At 39.5% G+C, this 16,492-nt stretch overlaps 1 protein-coding gene across 2 annotated transcripts in view; it reads right to left on the bottom strand.

The window, feature by feature from the left end:
* The window catches only part of LOC130406887 (phosphatidylethanolamine-binding protein 4), a 104,612-nt gene that overhangs the window by 8,826 nt on the left and 79,294 nt on the right, over positions 1-16,492 (bottom strand). For both annotated transcript variants that reach the window (XM_056729464.1, XM_056729465.1), the window contains exons 5-6: positions 5,180-5,225; positions 4,872-4,988 (exon numbers count right to left, since the gene is read on the bottom strand). In XM_056729464.1, coding sequence (XP_056585442.1) covers positions 4,872-4,988; positions 5,180-5,225 — 163 coding nt within the window. The remainder of the gene's footprint in view (positions 1-4,871; positions 4,989-5,179; positions 5,226-16,492) is intronic.

The raw sequence follows: 16,492 nt of genomic DNA, 5'->3' as shown, positions 1-16,492 counted from the left end.
CATTATAAAAGTAGTTTTAATGTATTAATTATGCATTGCAATGCACCTTATAATGCATTTAAATATCTTATGAATAATTCAAACTAAAGTTAATACTTTATAAATCTTGAATTTTAAATTGGTTATTATTCTTTATAACAATTATAATGTGTAAGACCCTTTGATAATCCTTTATAATGCATTAAACATAAAGGCTTTAAGTAAAGTTTTACCGAACATTTCAGCAAATTAAAGACAAAAGGTGACTACGCTGAAGATGCTAAAATATAACTAGTTTTACTTTTTTGCGTAGATTTTTTGTTGCAACAGAATTCTTTGTGTTATTCCACAGTTTTGATGAGCTTCCTTTTTTTCTTAATGTGGAATAAATATAAATGAGTATTCCTTACACATCTACCACACAAAAACAAATCAGGATGTTAAAAACAGCCCCAGATACTTAAGCATAGTGTTTAAGTTCATAATCTTTCAATTCATAACTTATGTGTCACAGGTAAAACATTTGAATGAAAGAAGGACTGGTATCACTTACTCCCTCATACTCGCTGAGAGGGACATTCAAAATATCTCTCTCTCCTAGACACAACTACAGTGCACAAGCAGTGTGTTTGTGTGTGTGTGGGCAGTGCGAGTGTGGGTGGTTGTGTGGATGGGGAGAGTACAAAGTTGTGGGTTGTACACCCCGTGTATCTGTCTGAAGGCCAGCACGCAAACGTGCTCCTACGTCCATTTGTGTACGGTATGAGAGTGTGTGAATTGACAACGCCGAGCCAGCTGGCAGCAAACGGGCGCCGACGTGCCCATTTGTCATCTCCGCCTGGCTTGACCCGTGGCCTGTGAAACCCCTGGCACAGAGATGGGTACTGAGAAGGATACAGGGACCCAAGAGGCGTGGGGATTCCCCACCAACGCATATCTCTCATGCCCACTGCCGCCCGCATACCACCCATCGCCAATTGTGTAACAACCAGCTGTCACTGTCCTTTCGGTGACCCACATTTCTGCTCCCACACACAAGCATGAGTTCTGGCCTGAAGTCTGCACGGCAGGCTTTTGAGTGCACCTCTCGCCGCACAGTTGAAGATCAAAGCTGCGGCTGAAATTGAGTTGAGCTCAGCATTAGGGAAATGGAGAATCGCTATTAGAGCGACACACGCTTGCGTGAGCTTGATTGTGTGAGTTGTGTGTGTTGAGCGAAGGGCTGGGGAAGTAGAAAATGATCATTCGATGTCTCCACACCCACAGTCAAATGCTCCAAACCCTCCAATTAGATCAATTAGGCAATGAATGTCAGTGGAACATGAGGGATGGGTACCGGTCACAGGCCACACATACATATAGTGAGGACCTCTACCACTGATGCATGGGAAGAAAAGCACAAACACGTATGTACGTATGAATGCATGTATACATATATATATATATATATATACATTCAAAGGTAGTGGTGCAGAAATGTGACCAAATACAAAACACATACAGGAAATGATTTGATGACATCACACATTTGGCCTGATCCGAGTCTGTGAAAAAATCTAATGAGAAAATGACTAGGAAATCAAATTAGACATCAAGATAACAATATATATTTGGGCAAGGCTTAATTTCTTAATTTGCGCTACATGGTGTGCTACAAAAAGCCATAACAGTTTTTCGAAATATGCACATTTGTGACTCTTATCAGAATAACACAATGAACAGAAAGCTTCACACACATCTCATTAGACTCAGCTTTGGTGCTCAATTGGACAAAGCGTGTTCAAGGCTCGGGACGTTTCCTGATCTCATTGCTCCGCTCGTTCCTAATCATTTCCTGTCTTCTCTCTTATTTCCTCTCAAATAAAAGAAACATTAGGCAAAAACTGATTTATCTGAACACGGGCCTCTCTTTTGGTTCGAGTATTAAGGAAACAGGCAGATTTCATTCACATGCCTACCCTAGGTTTGATAATAGTGGTAAAAAACAACAAATGATGCAAATACAGATGCAACATGATAGAGCAAAAAAACATATTTGGGTCAGATTTTGTAAACAGATTTGTCATAAACAAGCAATGGTTTGTTTTTATTTATGTGTTTCACTTTATTTTGATAGTCCATTTCAGACATTAAACTGACTGGGAAACTTTGCATCAACTTGTCAACTAACTCTCATTGGAGTATTCTGTTAGGCTAAGGTTGGGGTAAGGAATAAGGTTGCTAAATAATGTTTTACTTGTGTCTTTGTGTTGGGTAGCCCAGGCCACTGCGAAATTGTATTGATCTAAAAACTGCAGGTTTAAAACTAAAGTCTACTTTAGTCTTTTTAATATTAATAATACTCATGAGTATTGAGTATAGACTTTTTAAATTCAGAAACATCTTTTGCATTTTAACAAATAATTTTGTCCTTCAGCTAATAGAGGGAAAATGAGAGAGAGGGCAGGTGTGTGTTTTTGTATGTGTGTGATCATGAATACACACTGAAACGCTGTTTCCAAAGCAGACACACCAAATGTATTTACATTTCCTTATTAAATCCACTCACTCAAGTCTGATAAGCTTTGGAAACTGTCTTGACTCTCAAAGATCAAACACAGTCCATAATTCATAAAGACCATCTGTACAGGAAACCACACTGCCAGCTGAAACCTAAAGAACCTTTCAATAGGTATAGAGAGCGCTGGAACAACATGATTCAAGACCTGAATGTGACAAACGATGTCATTTGACAAATGCAATTTGTTGTTCTTGTACAGAGATGTTTGCTGCCGTGGTCACTGCTTACCATATATTACGAAAGAATTTGATTAGTTTTATATCGGTCAAGGAAACTGTATTGTCATTTTTGAATTGAGAAAAGCATAAAAAGCATATAACAATAGTCCGTCATGTGCCGAAATGTAACAGATAGGTATGTAGTGTATGTATTTAGTCTTCAGTGTTATTAGCGCTTTTCAATTTGCCTCTTTTATGTGATCAATCATTCAGATATAAATGTTAAATTACAGAGCAATTACAAAAAATATAAATTAGAGGGAAAGTCAATGTCTTGCTTAGCGGCATTTCACGTCAAGATCTTAATTATAAGTTCCGCTGAATGCCAAGGCTGATATTTTCAGGAAAATCAAAAATAGGTGGTCACACAGTATGCAAGTGTGTGGAGGTTTTTATAAGCGGAAGCATGCTTTGTGCAAGTTATTTGTTTTTACAGAACAGTTCATCCAAAACGGTGTTTTCTGTCATCGTCTTGTTTCCTTGATTCATTCCAAACACAGACAATTTTCTTTCTTTAGTGAAACATGTATTGCAGAAGGTCAAATGTGCTCTTTTTAAATAACAGGGATAAAACTAAATTAAAGGGATACTCCACCCAAAAATTTAAGTTTTGAATTACCCCCGCCCCAAAGTTGTTCAAAACCTGTATAAAGGTATTTGTTCTATTGAACACAAAGATAGATATTTTGAAAAATGTTAATAACTGGTATCTCTGGGATATCATTGACTATCATAGTTAGGAAATATTAAAATGGATTTCAAAGGCGCCCCAGAACTGTTTGCTTCCCTAAATTCTTCAAAATATCAAAAAAATACAACATGTTTTCCTACTATGGTGATCAATGATGTCCCAGAAATGTCAGTAGTGTATACAGATTTGAAACAACCTGAGGTAAATGATGACAGACTCATTTTGTGTGGACTAACCCTTTAAAGCACCATTAAAGTAGTTAACGTGACTGATGCGCTATATTCCTTGACACGCCAATGTATTTTAAATTGTCACATGATATGCAGGAACCATTGTTATTCAGCATCATCAGCATTTTTAAGCTGCATTTCTGAATATACCTCAATATAAAGGGATGCTTTTGTAATGACTTGAAAACAACAAATTTCAATCTGTTCCACAAAACTAATGCAGTCTTGCCCACTCTGGAAAAGAACACCACCAATCTGCTAAACATTTTTGTCCTGCATGGTTTAACAGAACATATAGGTAGAGTAAGTAAATGAGGACATGACATATGATGAGTGTTCATTTTTGGTTAACTAACCTCTTAACACAATTACAGTGTGTGTTATGTGAGAAATGTTACCAGGGCTGCACAATATATTCAAATAACAAAAAAATTACAAATGTGCATGTACTGCAAAATGTTTGGAATAACCTGTCTAATTTGTTTTAATGTACTGCTGTTCACTTTCTGATGTTGTAATGATGCTTTCTTCTTTCTATCTTTTGTGAAACATGCATATTGGTTATATATATTTTAGTTTTTAAATAACTATTCATATAGTTTAAGTTAAACAAGCATAAAGCATTATCATTTCACATACACTTTTAAAAATAAAGGTGGGTTACGATGCCATAAAAACCTTTTTGTCTTGTAAAAGGACTAGTGAAAAAATGAAATTCTTCTTCCACACATGGAAGAATGTCAATAACCAATCAGATCTCATCTCCCATTGACTCCCATTGCATTTATTTTCCCTACAATGCCAGTAAATGGGGGATAAGATCGGTTTGGTTACTGACATTCTTCCAAATATCTTCCTTTTTGTTTAGCAGAACAAAGACATTTATACAGGTTTAAAACGAGTAAACGATGACAGAAATATCATTTTTAGGTGAACTATCCCTTTGAACATATATGACGAAAAAGGTTCTTCAGATAATAAAAAGGAAAGAAAGAGATTGTTCTGTAAAGAACCTTTGACTGAACGGTTCTTATACGGCATCGCTTTAAAGGACCCTTCAATCATTTTCATTTTTAATAGTGAATTATACATTGCATTTTTAACCCCCTGATATGCCTACCACAGATTTCTACGACATTGTCCTGCCCTAATGTATATCATGTCTTGGTAAAGATTTGAGTTAATGCAATCACCCAGGGAGCTCTTCTCCTGCGGGCTGAGAGACGGAGTCTGGTCATCAGGTTGCTCGAACACGATAAACTGGTAGCGGTGGAGTCCAGTGTCTTTAGGCGGTGTGGGCCGAGTGTATGCTTAAGACAAAAACAACCACAAAACTGTTTTACTTTCAACCTGTTCATTTGTCACCAAGCATAATCTGTTTTCAAATGTTTTACCTCACTGTTCAAAAAAAGCAAAAACAAGAAACAGAAAATAGTTTACGTTAACTTGCCTTGGTAATGTATCCCCACGTGTTAAACAAAACACTTAAAAAAATACTTACCAGAAAGTTCAATGCCTCTGACATCTCCATTCATAAAGCTCTTCCCCTGCAGAAACAGACATTGTGTGTGTGAGGGAGGGAAAGAGACACGGCTGTACATACCACATTGTTTGTCATCCTCTATGCTTCTGAATTAAAACAATGGGGGCCCAGGGCCGCGTTGAGATTCTCTCCTTCATTCATCACCCGAGGGCCACAAAACCACAGCTTAACTGCTGTTCAATTCATGCCAGGCCCTTCAGGGTTCCTTACCTACGGGCTTAAATGTGTCGAAGCTGGCCCCGCGCGGGATCTGCAATATTTAATATCCCGAGACAAAGTCAATTCCCAGGGAAATTAAGTGAGTGATTAAATTTCAGTAGCAAATTCCCATATTATTAATTGTATATTAAGTTTCCGTTGCCTAGGAACAGAGATTTACTGAGCTGTCTATGAGTTGAGTTTTTTGCCCTCCCCCCAAAGGGCAATCCTATATTTGTCATGTTTAAACCCATATTCTTAAGCAGACCTAGCGCTGCACTGAATGTTTGTCTGCTGGGTCCAATTCCTTTGCGCTGTATCTGTACATAACTGTATTTAAACTGCTCGATATGTAGCCCTGCAACCTTTACGTACTGAGAAAAAAGGATCAAGGAAAGTTTGTGCTCAAAACCTGTTTAGATCGGGAAGTCCCTGCTGATAAATGCCTTTCATGGTTTGGCAGATCTCAAAACATTCTGTTATTGTCAATCAAGCAGTTCCTACCATTGAAAACACACCACTCACTATCGCCTCCTACAGGATAACAGAAGAAGTGTTTTGAGAGAGCCCTTTTACATGTGATGAAGGGATGAGATAAATCACTCTATCATTAATTTCATTACTTTTTTCAAGTTATTTTGTTCCTGTCCTCTGGTCTTTTTCAGATAGAAACTGTTCTCCAATTTATAGAAATTACTAAATTAATTGTAAAAAGTGTCTTATGCATACCAGAACATAGTATTGTGGTTAGGAAGAAGTTAAAAAGGGAAAAAACAGCTGGCTGTATGGAGACAGAAAATCATTAACATATGTTATACTGTGTACATTATGATGAAAGATTAGGCAGAATCTGTCAACAAGCTTTTGTCTGTTGGAATGTTACATTTACATTTAGTCATTAAGCAGACGCTTTTATCCAAAAACAATGGAAACAATGGAAGCAATTGGAACAACATAAGGACAACAAAAAGCATAACTGCAATAAGAAACTGGTCTCATAGCCTACCACGGTATAAAGAGGTAAGTTTGTTTTTTGAAAAAGTAGAAAATATATAGAAGTCAGAACTGAGTGGTCAGTTGTTTACGGAAGAGATGTCTTTTCAGCCGACTCTTAAAGATGGCGACAGAATCTGCTGATCTTTTAGCAGCGGGCAGATCAATCCACAAATGTGTAATCGATCCAGAGAAGGTTCGTGAGAGGGATTTTTTACCTTTTTGGGATGGCACCACAAGAAGTCGAGCATAAGGATCTGGCGGGTATATGAGTCTACATTAGCGAAGATAATGGGGTGCAGAATCAGTGGTGGTCATGTAGGACAGGAGCAGAGTCTTAAATTTGATTTGAGCGAAGTAAATTAATGAAAAGAGGAATGTTGAGGAAAACAGCAAATGAAAATTCATTCACTGACGGTGATAACCAAACAACACTGGGCCCCAAACGACTTCCATTTTACAGACACAAAACCAGCGAGACATTTCTCAAAATATATTTCGTTTGTGTTCTACAGAAGACAGTCAATGGTTTGAAATGATGTCGGGTGAGTAAATGATGACAGATTTTTGTTTTGAAAAAGTACATTTCTAATTATCTAAATGTCATACATTCAACATTGTGCTAAACATGCATAGAAGTAGAATTCAAGATGAAGGAATCTATTCACAACGACAAAAAAACGAAGAGACAAAGAGCCTAGCTGGTATGACATCACCTGATCGAAACTATGCATCATTTTTGATCACACTGTGCATGCGCTGTAAAAATGCTATCTGCTCAGACCAAAGTTACGGAACAATGAGTTTCACAAAGCTGGTCTGCTTTATTTGCAACAATTACACAGAGAGTAAGAAATAGCTTTATTTAGAAATCCTGAAGGGTTGTGCTGCCCGTGCGCTCAAGAGCTCCATCGTCATGGCAACAGATCGACAACAGAGCTGGGAGGGCGAGCGCTTTTTGGTTTCCCACTTGGTCTGGTTGAAATATTCTCACTCGCCCGCTACAGAAAACTCAACACTCCTTTGTGCTGATATATTTTAGGAAGAGTGATATTCTCACTTTGCCACAAGACTAAAAACATTTCTATCTCAGAACATGTGAATCGATGACATATTGGGCACAGACGGCAATATTTTACAGACCTGATGAGCAATACAACTTAAGAAATATATTGAAGGACTTTTTTAGAATTTTGGGCACTCGAATTGTATTTCACGCCGATTAAGGTTGAACCTGTCAGGGGTGGGTGGGCCGTCACCAGGTGGACCCCTGGGACAGAGTCACACCTATTTTTCAGCATATTTACACTTGGACGTCCAGCATTCTCTCTGAGCGACGATGTGGGTGTAACTGCAAATGTTACGAAATTGAGAGGATATAGTCAGAGAGGGTTATCACTATGAGGAATTCATATATATATAACTTTACTGTCAATTTCTCATCAAGTGTTGACAGATCAGACAGGTTGTTTAGATCAAAGTGAATATAAAGTAAACTTAAAAGCTCCAAGGGTGTCATTACTGCAGTCATTCCAAACCGTGACATTAAATTAGAGATGCACTGGTACTAAATTTCTACACCTATACCGATAGCCAATCATTAAAAAGATATCTGCCGATGCCTATTCTGAAGGGGAAGTTATTATTTTTTAACCTTCGGAACGTTAATTCATTAAATGACTAATAATATTGAACATCAAACTGGTAATGTTTCTTAACATTTTCTAAATATACAGAGCACAAGTTCTTTGCATTTCCCTGTCCTCCATTGATTGAAAGGATTTATCGGTCCAAAAATGGAAATACAGAAAATGGCGTTCATCAGTCTAACAGTGCACACGCATCTGCTATCATAAGGTTGAGGCTGGAATACACTAAACAACTATTAAAATCAGAACAGATTTTTTTTAAACTAGACATCACACACTTGCAGACTATTTGAAAGTTTGCAGAAAAAAAACATGGCATCACACAGTTCGTGATAAAATCTGCAGACTGGCGCAGACTTGCAACAAGTCCAGACTGAAAATCTGAGCAAAAATCTTGTAGTGTATTCAAGCCATTATTTGTACTTTATTCTGTTTTATTTTCTCATTAATAGGATTGCGGTTTACAGCCTTATATTGGAACAGACCAGTGATCTTGTTTTTAGTTTTTTAATCTGCAACCCACTACAACTGCTAACATTCAATTGATACAAAATACGGCATCAATTGCACACCTTTTATTAGACAAAGAGCTTCCGTTTAAAAAAAGCCATTCAACTGTTGCAGTGGATAAGACAACGTCTACATACTACAAAACAATACAGTAGTTATTCTGAATCACAATAATAGCTATGATGAGCCGTTCATATTACTGAATGATATTCCGCTTCACTCATTCCGCTCAGTAAGTGTTTTTCAATGGGTCACGTGGTTTCTTTTAAGGGCTCTTAAAATGTTCCCCAGTAAAGCAAAACAAAAGAACATCAACAGATTGTGAACAAAAAGCATTACACACATATTCAACAAGCAACAGGGCACTGGGGCAGCCGGCTTTCTCCCATATGATTAGTCTGATTCATTCTATTGCTTTGACTGCAGGTAGCGCGCGGTTCACAGGTTGTAAACCCAGTTGAAAAGAGGGTTTTTATTCACATGGCGAGGGCATCAGTCAGGCATAATAAAAGTCTGATATTGCCACAGCCGGCCTCTATTAATTCCTGCTGGCACAGTTCATTGGCAAAAATTGTTTTCACATCACTGCTGGTTAGATTACAGTTAAACCACGGATAAAGCACTCTAAAAATACAAGGAAATGAAACTGATTTTACTTTTATATAGTTACAAAAAAAATCTGTGTTATGCAAATGAACGTCATACAGGTTTGTGAGTAAGTGATGAAAGTGAATAATTTTCACAGCTACGGTTAAATGCACTTTTAAACTGAGGAGAAAGTTTAAAATTAAACTTTTTTTGAAATTTAGGCATAAAATGAAGATTTTTACATTTCTAACCAAAACATGAATGGGTCTCGTGCATCCAAAAGTGTGTGCCACAATTAGCACTAAACAATAAAGGAAGTTTCCATCAACAAAAAAAGGTTTGTATGAAATATGCATTAAACAATAAAATACATTATTTTTTAAGCACAGCAGATCTCGGGTATATATACAGCACATATAGAGTCCAATAACAATTGAATTTTTATTCTAATATCCCTCATGACAAAGTGCTTCGGGTCATGTTAAGTTGCTATGGGTTGCTAGTGTCTAGGAAATGTATTCCAAATATTTAAATTCCCTGTGAACCGGAAGTTGCGATCGTTTTTACTTACGTATTTTGAGGCTTTTCCGAGTGAAATGGAATTTCTAATGAGAAAAATAGTAGGCGTATAAAATAGTGGATGTACAGTTGTGTTCAAAATTATTCAACCCCCAATGCTGTAAATGGTTTTAGGGAATTTAGTGTACATTTGTAATTGTATTCAGAATGAAATCCTACAAGGACTTCTTAAAGAACCATATGCAACTAAAATGACATCAATTAGTTTTCTAATACAGTAGTAAATGTTTCTTTTGTGAATTCTTCATTGACATAATTATTCAACCCCTTAAAGACTACCACTCTAAAGAACAGAGGTTCAATGAAGTGTTTTCAATCAGGTATTGAAAACACCTGTGGATATCAGGGAGCAGCAATAAAGCCTAATAAGCACCAATTAGGCAGCTTTAAAATGACTGTGATACTCAGCTCCTTCTAGACATTTACTGGTGTGGTTACAAACATGGTGAGGTCAAGAGAATGGTCCAGGAAGACAAGAGAACAGGTGATTACTCTTCACAGGAAGGGCAATGGCTATAAGAAGATTGCAAAGATGTTAAACATACCAAGAGACACCATAGGAAGCATCATTCGCAAATTCAAGGCAAAGGGCACTGTTGAAACGCTACCTGGTCGTGGCAGAAAGAAGATGCTGACTTCGACTGCTGTGCGCTACCTGAAGCGTAGAGTGGAGAAAAGTCCCCGTGTGACTGCTGAGGAAAGGAAAAAAGATTTGTCAGATGTGGGTACTGAAGTTTCTGCTCAGAAAATACGGCGCACCCTGCGTAATGAAGGCCTCCATGCCAGAACTCCCAGGCGCACCCCCTTGCTGTCCCCAAAGAATAAGAAGAGTCGACTGCAGTATGCCAAAATTCATGTGGACAGACCACAGAAGTTTGGGGATAGTGTTCTGTGGACTGATGAAACAAAATTAGAACAGTTTGGGCCCATGGATCAACGCTATGTTTGGAGGAGGAAGAACAAGAAAAGAACACCTTGCCTACTGTGAAGCATGGCGGGGGGTCAATCATGCTTTGGGGCTGTTTTGCTTCTGCGGGTACTGGGAAGCGTCAGCGTGTGCAAGGTACCATGAATTCTCTTCAGTACCAGGAGATATTGGATGATAATGTGATGCAGTCCGTCACAAACCTGAGGCTTGGAAGACGTTGGACCTTTCAACAGGACAATGATCCCAAGCATACCTCCAAGTCCACTAGAGCATGGTTGCAGATTAAAGGCTGGAACATTTTGAAGTGGCCATCGCAGTCACCAGACTTAAATCCGATTGAGAACCTCTGGTGGGACTTAAAGAAAGCAGTTGCAGTGCGCAAGCCTAAGAATGTGACTGAACTGGAGGCTTTTGCCCATGATGAATGGGCGAAGATACCCGTAGATCGCTGCAATACACTTGTGTCAAGCTATGCTTCACGTTTAAAAGCTGTTATAACTGTAAAAGGATGTTGTACTAAGTACTAAAATTGAATGTCACTTGGGGGTTGAATAAAACTGATAATGATGTGAGCTCAGAAAAGACATTTGTGGTTATTTCATTAATGTTATGTTATATTTGTCTGACCTACACGTGCCTCTTTGATTTAATTGTAAGCAGGATGACTGAATGATCATAATCAATGTCAAACCGACCAAAACAATCAATTTCAGTGGGGGTTGAATAATTTTGAACACAACTGTATAAAAACAAGATGGATTTTCATTACAGGAAGGAAAGTGGATTTTCCGATTTTAATTAAAGATTATGAGGGCAAACAAATTTTAAAAAGAGAATGACCCACATTGATCAATATGTACAATAAACGCTGCAAAATTTCACTTGAACTTTAAGATAAATAAATATTTAAGATGAATTTTTGTTATGTTCCTTGACTGCAAGTCATTGAATGAGTAGATTTCATAGTAGAGCTACCATTTAATTTATTTTTTACAAACTCAATGTATAACGATCTTGTTCCTTCCAAGGACTTTATCTCACCCCAGCCTGCAGGGGGCACCTTCACAAGCTTCCTATCAGGCGTCACCCAAAGACACTCATTTCGGTTCTGGTCGCTGCGTGACTGCAGGGCTTACACGTTGACCCTCCACACCTGTTGTAACGCTTCCTGTGTCTACCAGTTTGCTTGATTAAATTCTTGTATTTAGGGGTGCCAGACAGAGTTACTGTCATTTAATCAAACAAACTTTTAAACTCCCTCAAGAAACCTACAACGGCCTGGGAATCGAAATAACCACAGACCCTTCAGTTATGATTTAGCAAATTCTGATAAAGTGCAAAAATGTATCGTTCACCTAGAGATAAAGCAGCAAAGATGGAACGCAATAAATCACCTTATTTATTTTTACTACTATGTATATTCAAAATCCAAGATCATCAAATCATCAACATAATAAATTCATAGAAAGGTCATAAGTAGATCAACAAATCATAAACATAAATTCATAGAAAATTAGAGAAATCATCATGAGATCAAAAAATTATAAACATAGTAAATTCATAAACAAAAAGGGATCCATCAATCATTACAGTTTCTCCCTTTTAACAAGAACATCCCACCAGGGAACACATAGCAGTTCATGAGAATCAAATCCAGCCAATGAATAAAGTTCAATTCAATGGAGGGTAATCCCGCCAAGGAAAAATAGTAGTTCAGTGGAAAGTAATCCAAAACATTCAGTTCCTTGCATTAAGAGAAAACACTCCCACAAAAACAATCGCAGCAAAACAAAACAGTCACATAATACGATCACGCATCCGCAACGGTCTCCACAGCCCTTGTAATTTACTCACAACCTCCTTTTCATGCAGTCAAATCCCATTCCATGACTTGGCAATTCCGTGAGCAGTTAATTAATTAGCGTTAGTACTCAGATCTCCTTCCGTCCGAATACACCTTTGCCAAACGGTATCCTTACAGTGTACAAAACATTCTGTCTGGTATTCCGTGCGAAAGGATAAGTACTTTGAGAATACCGGAAATGAACAGTCTCTAGATCACTATAATCACTGACATACTTTTCTTTGCATGTGGAAAAAACAATAAAACATTGCAAGAGTCAACAGAGAAACCTCCATGAGTTACTGTTTGCCACCGAGCAGACGCCATCTAAATCAACGGAAGTACTTCCTAATAAAGGCATCTATATGGATGGGATTGTTACCATAACCAATCAAATAACAGGAACCGTTACATAAGACTCTCACTAAGGCTGTATGCATTTAAACATAAGATTGAGTTGGATAGCACTGCGAATGAATAGTGATTAATATTTTAATTAACATATAACTTTGTCTGAAATACGTTTCTGATAATGAAGAGTAAAAAATAAAAAAACTGAATAAATGCTGGTTTATCTATGTTTCATGATGACATCGTCACACTGTGTCACACCCTTTCTTACCCTGTTTGTTCCCAGACTCTGTGTTCAGTCTTGAACCATTATTCCTGTTAGCCAAGCTCTTGGCCTTCTCAAGCTAAGTCTAGTTTATGTTATGGTTTTTAGACCCTCGTGTCTACCCTTTGTTATACTGTTTTGGAAGCACGGCTTTCGATATTGTTTTGAATTTTTGTACCTTTAAGTAAAGATTCATGCTAGATAACTCAAGTCTCATGTATCTTTGACCTTCTGTAATTGGGTTTTCTTACCTTAAAATAGCTCACTGTGTTATCTCTCACATTTAGTACACCAGAGACCCGGGTTCTAAACTAACCACACACAACCCGTTATAGCAAGACTGAACCATAGAAACCAACCCAGCAGAAGCGTCCCAACAAGCACCAAGCGTCGACTGTATTCTCACAGTGCTCTCTGAGCAAGCTACAACAGTCCAACATCACGATCAGGCTCTCGCCGAGATTCTCTGGCTGCTTCACCTGCAGTCTCAAGGTGCGTCATCTCAGGACCTTCAGCGACCTCAACCCAGAACCATCCAGACATCTCCTTCTGAAACCAGATTACCAGCACCAGAACGGTGTGATGGCAACCCAGAGAGATGCAGTGGATTTCTCACCCAGTGTACCTTGACTTTCGAGCTCCAACCAAACAGCTTCTCTACTGAGATCAGCAAGGTGGCTCACATAATTACCCTTCTCACTCGCAAGGCGCTTGACTGGGCTTCGGCATTGTGGGATCAGAAGTCCCCATTTACCATTTATAGCCAGCTCTTCATTAAGGAAATGAGAAGAGTGTTTCTTCATAGAAGCAGTAGTGGTGACGTTGATCGTTGCCTGTTAAACCTTTCTTCGTGGACCCGAAGCGCAGCTGATTTCGCTATCGAGTTTCGCACATTGGCAGTCGAGAGTGGCTGGAATCAAACTGCCTTTAAAGCGATCTTCCACCATGCCTTCTCACTCAAGCTTAAGGACGAGTTGGTCTTCCGATCCCCGCCCAATCTCGAGTCCATCATTGACATGGCTATCCGGGTCGACCATCGCCTCACAGAACACCAGTTGGGACGGTCCCGAGAGTATAGTCAAGCTCAAGCTGCTCTGAACAGTTTCTTTTCTGCCCATAATGACTCGGAAGAACCCATGCACCTGGGAAGTACCCGAATTTCGAACACAGTCGAAGATTCAGAGAGAGGTGTTGTCTTTACTGTGGCAAATCAGGACATTTTCGCCTGTCCTGACTGAACTTTCGGGAAAAGCCAACTCTCGTCCTGGAGTAGGGACACCAGGGTGAGAATCGGAGTTATGTCCTGCACGATGGCCTCTGGCCTAACAATCCAAGACACCATCACCCTAGATAAACAAGACTTTTATGTTGAGGTTTTTGTAGACTCTGGAGCTTCCGGAAGCATCATGGATTTTAAGATGGCCCAGATCTTAGCCATCCCGTCGGAAAACCTTCAGGAACCCCTTATATAACCGCCGTGGATGGCAGCCTGTTGGGATCAGGCCAGGTTACCCAGTGCAGAACTCAGGGATGTCAGCCCGTTGGGATCAGGCCAGGTTACCCAGTGCACAACACCCCTTCAACTCCGGATAGGGAATCACCAGGAAATGATACAATTCTTCTTGGTTCACACTCCCAAGCTCCCCATTATCCTTGGCTTCCCATGGTTAAGCTCTCACAACCCCCACATTAACTGGTCCCAAGGGGTTATCAGGGAATGGGGGACCAACTGCCAGACCTCAGGTACTGCTTCTTGTTGCCTTTTTGAGCCCCGTAAGACTTGCCAACCATCCTGTTCAGGTAACCCTGAGGAATTCCCCCACTCTAGCCTTCAACCCCCGTCCACAGAGATCATGGGCGTTCCCAAGCTCATACCGGCCATGACTAGATCCCCACCACCCGAGACATCCAGAGTGTCTCCCGAGTATTCAGACCTCCTCAAGGTCTTTAGTTAGACCCCAGCTGCCACACTACCCCTGCACAGAGCATATGATTGTGACATAGACCTTTTGCAAGGGACTCGCCCCCCCGTGAAGGACTTTACTCCCTCTCTGGTCCTGAGAGATTAGCCATGGACAAATATCTCAAGGAAGCTCTGGCTAATGGTTTATTCGTCCCCGGCTGAAGACAGGTTTTTTGTCGTTGAAAAGGACAAGCTTCGGAGAGCCGGACCCACCTTCCGCATGGGACAAGTGTGGCATTCTACCCGAGACCTTTCACTAAAGGTGGAATACAGCAAGTTGGCTCAACATTACACTGGCCCATTAAAGAATGCCAGGAGGATCAACCCGGTCTCCTGGCGCCTCCTGCTACTCAGGTCTATGAAAATTCACCCTACCTTTCACATTTCTAGACTTAAGCCTGTCCTTTGTGCCTGCCCAAATGAACAAACCTGGGTTCCAGCACGGGATATACTAGACCCCACCCTCATCACAGAATTTCGCCAGACCAGAAAGCACCATCAGGAGAACGTCGGGAGTCATTCTAAGGGAAGGGGCTCCTATAACGATCCTGTTTATGCTAATGGATTTATCTCACCCCGGCCAGCAGGGGTGCACCTTCAGGAGCTTCCTATCAGGCGTCAAGGACACTCATTTCAGTTCTGGTCGCTCCGTGACTGCAGGGGTCGCTGCCGTCACATCTCTTCACCTGATTACACGTTGATCGTCCACATCTGTATCTCACCCTTTACTCTGTGTTCAGTCTTGAGCCATTATCCCTGTGATCCAAGCTGTTGGCTTTCTCAAGCAAAATCTAGTTTATGTTATGGATTTAGACCCTGGTATCTACCTTTTGTTACACTGTTTTGGAAGCATGGCTTTCCATATTGTTTTGTATTTTGTTACCTTTATGTAAAGATTCATGCTGGATAACTCAAGTCTCCTGTATCACTGACCTTCTGCAATTGGGTTTACTCGCATTTGGAAAGAGCTCAGTGTGTTCTCACATTTAGTACACCAGAGACCCAGGTTCAGGACTTACCACACACAACCCTTTACACAATGAACAAACACTGCAATGGACCATGTTTTAAACTTTTGTAGCATTTTATGTTTGTACCTAAAGTTCATTTAGGTAGATTGCCAAGGATTCTTGCAACAAAAATGTAGTATTTTACCATAGTTTCTCTTATAGACAGGTTGTTTTATTTTTCCCTTAATGAAAAAGAAAAAACATTTTTTTTGGTTATAATCAAAGTAAAATGTGCTCCGTAATGTGCTTATCACAAAATTACCGTGAGGGGTTTTATACAAAATATTTGGTTAAATTTGGGGTGAAATCGGAAGATTATCTTGAAAAACCCAAACGGACATTAATTCGAGAGATATTTTAAAAGCCATTACATTGTTTTGTCAATTTTTTTAAA

The sequence above is a fragment of the Triplophysa dalaica genome, chromosome 18 (genome assembly GCF_015846415.1).
Source record: "Triplophysa dalaica isolate WHDGS20190420 chromosome 18, ASM1584641v1, whole genome shotgun sequence".
Taxonomy (NCBI): Eukaryota; Metazoa; Chordata; class Actinopteri; order Cypriniformes; family Nemacheilidae; genus Triplophysa; species Triplophysa dalaica.
The sequence above is the reverse complement of the archived record's forward strand: the minus strand, read 5'-3'. Positions and strand labels throughout refer to the sequence as shown.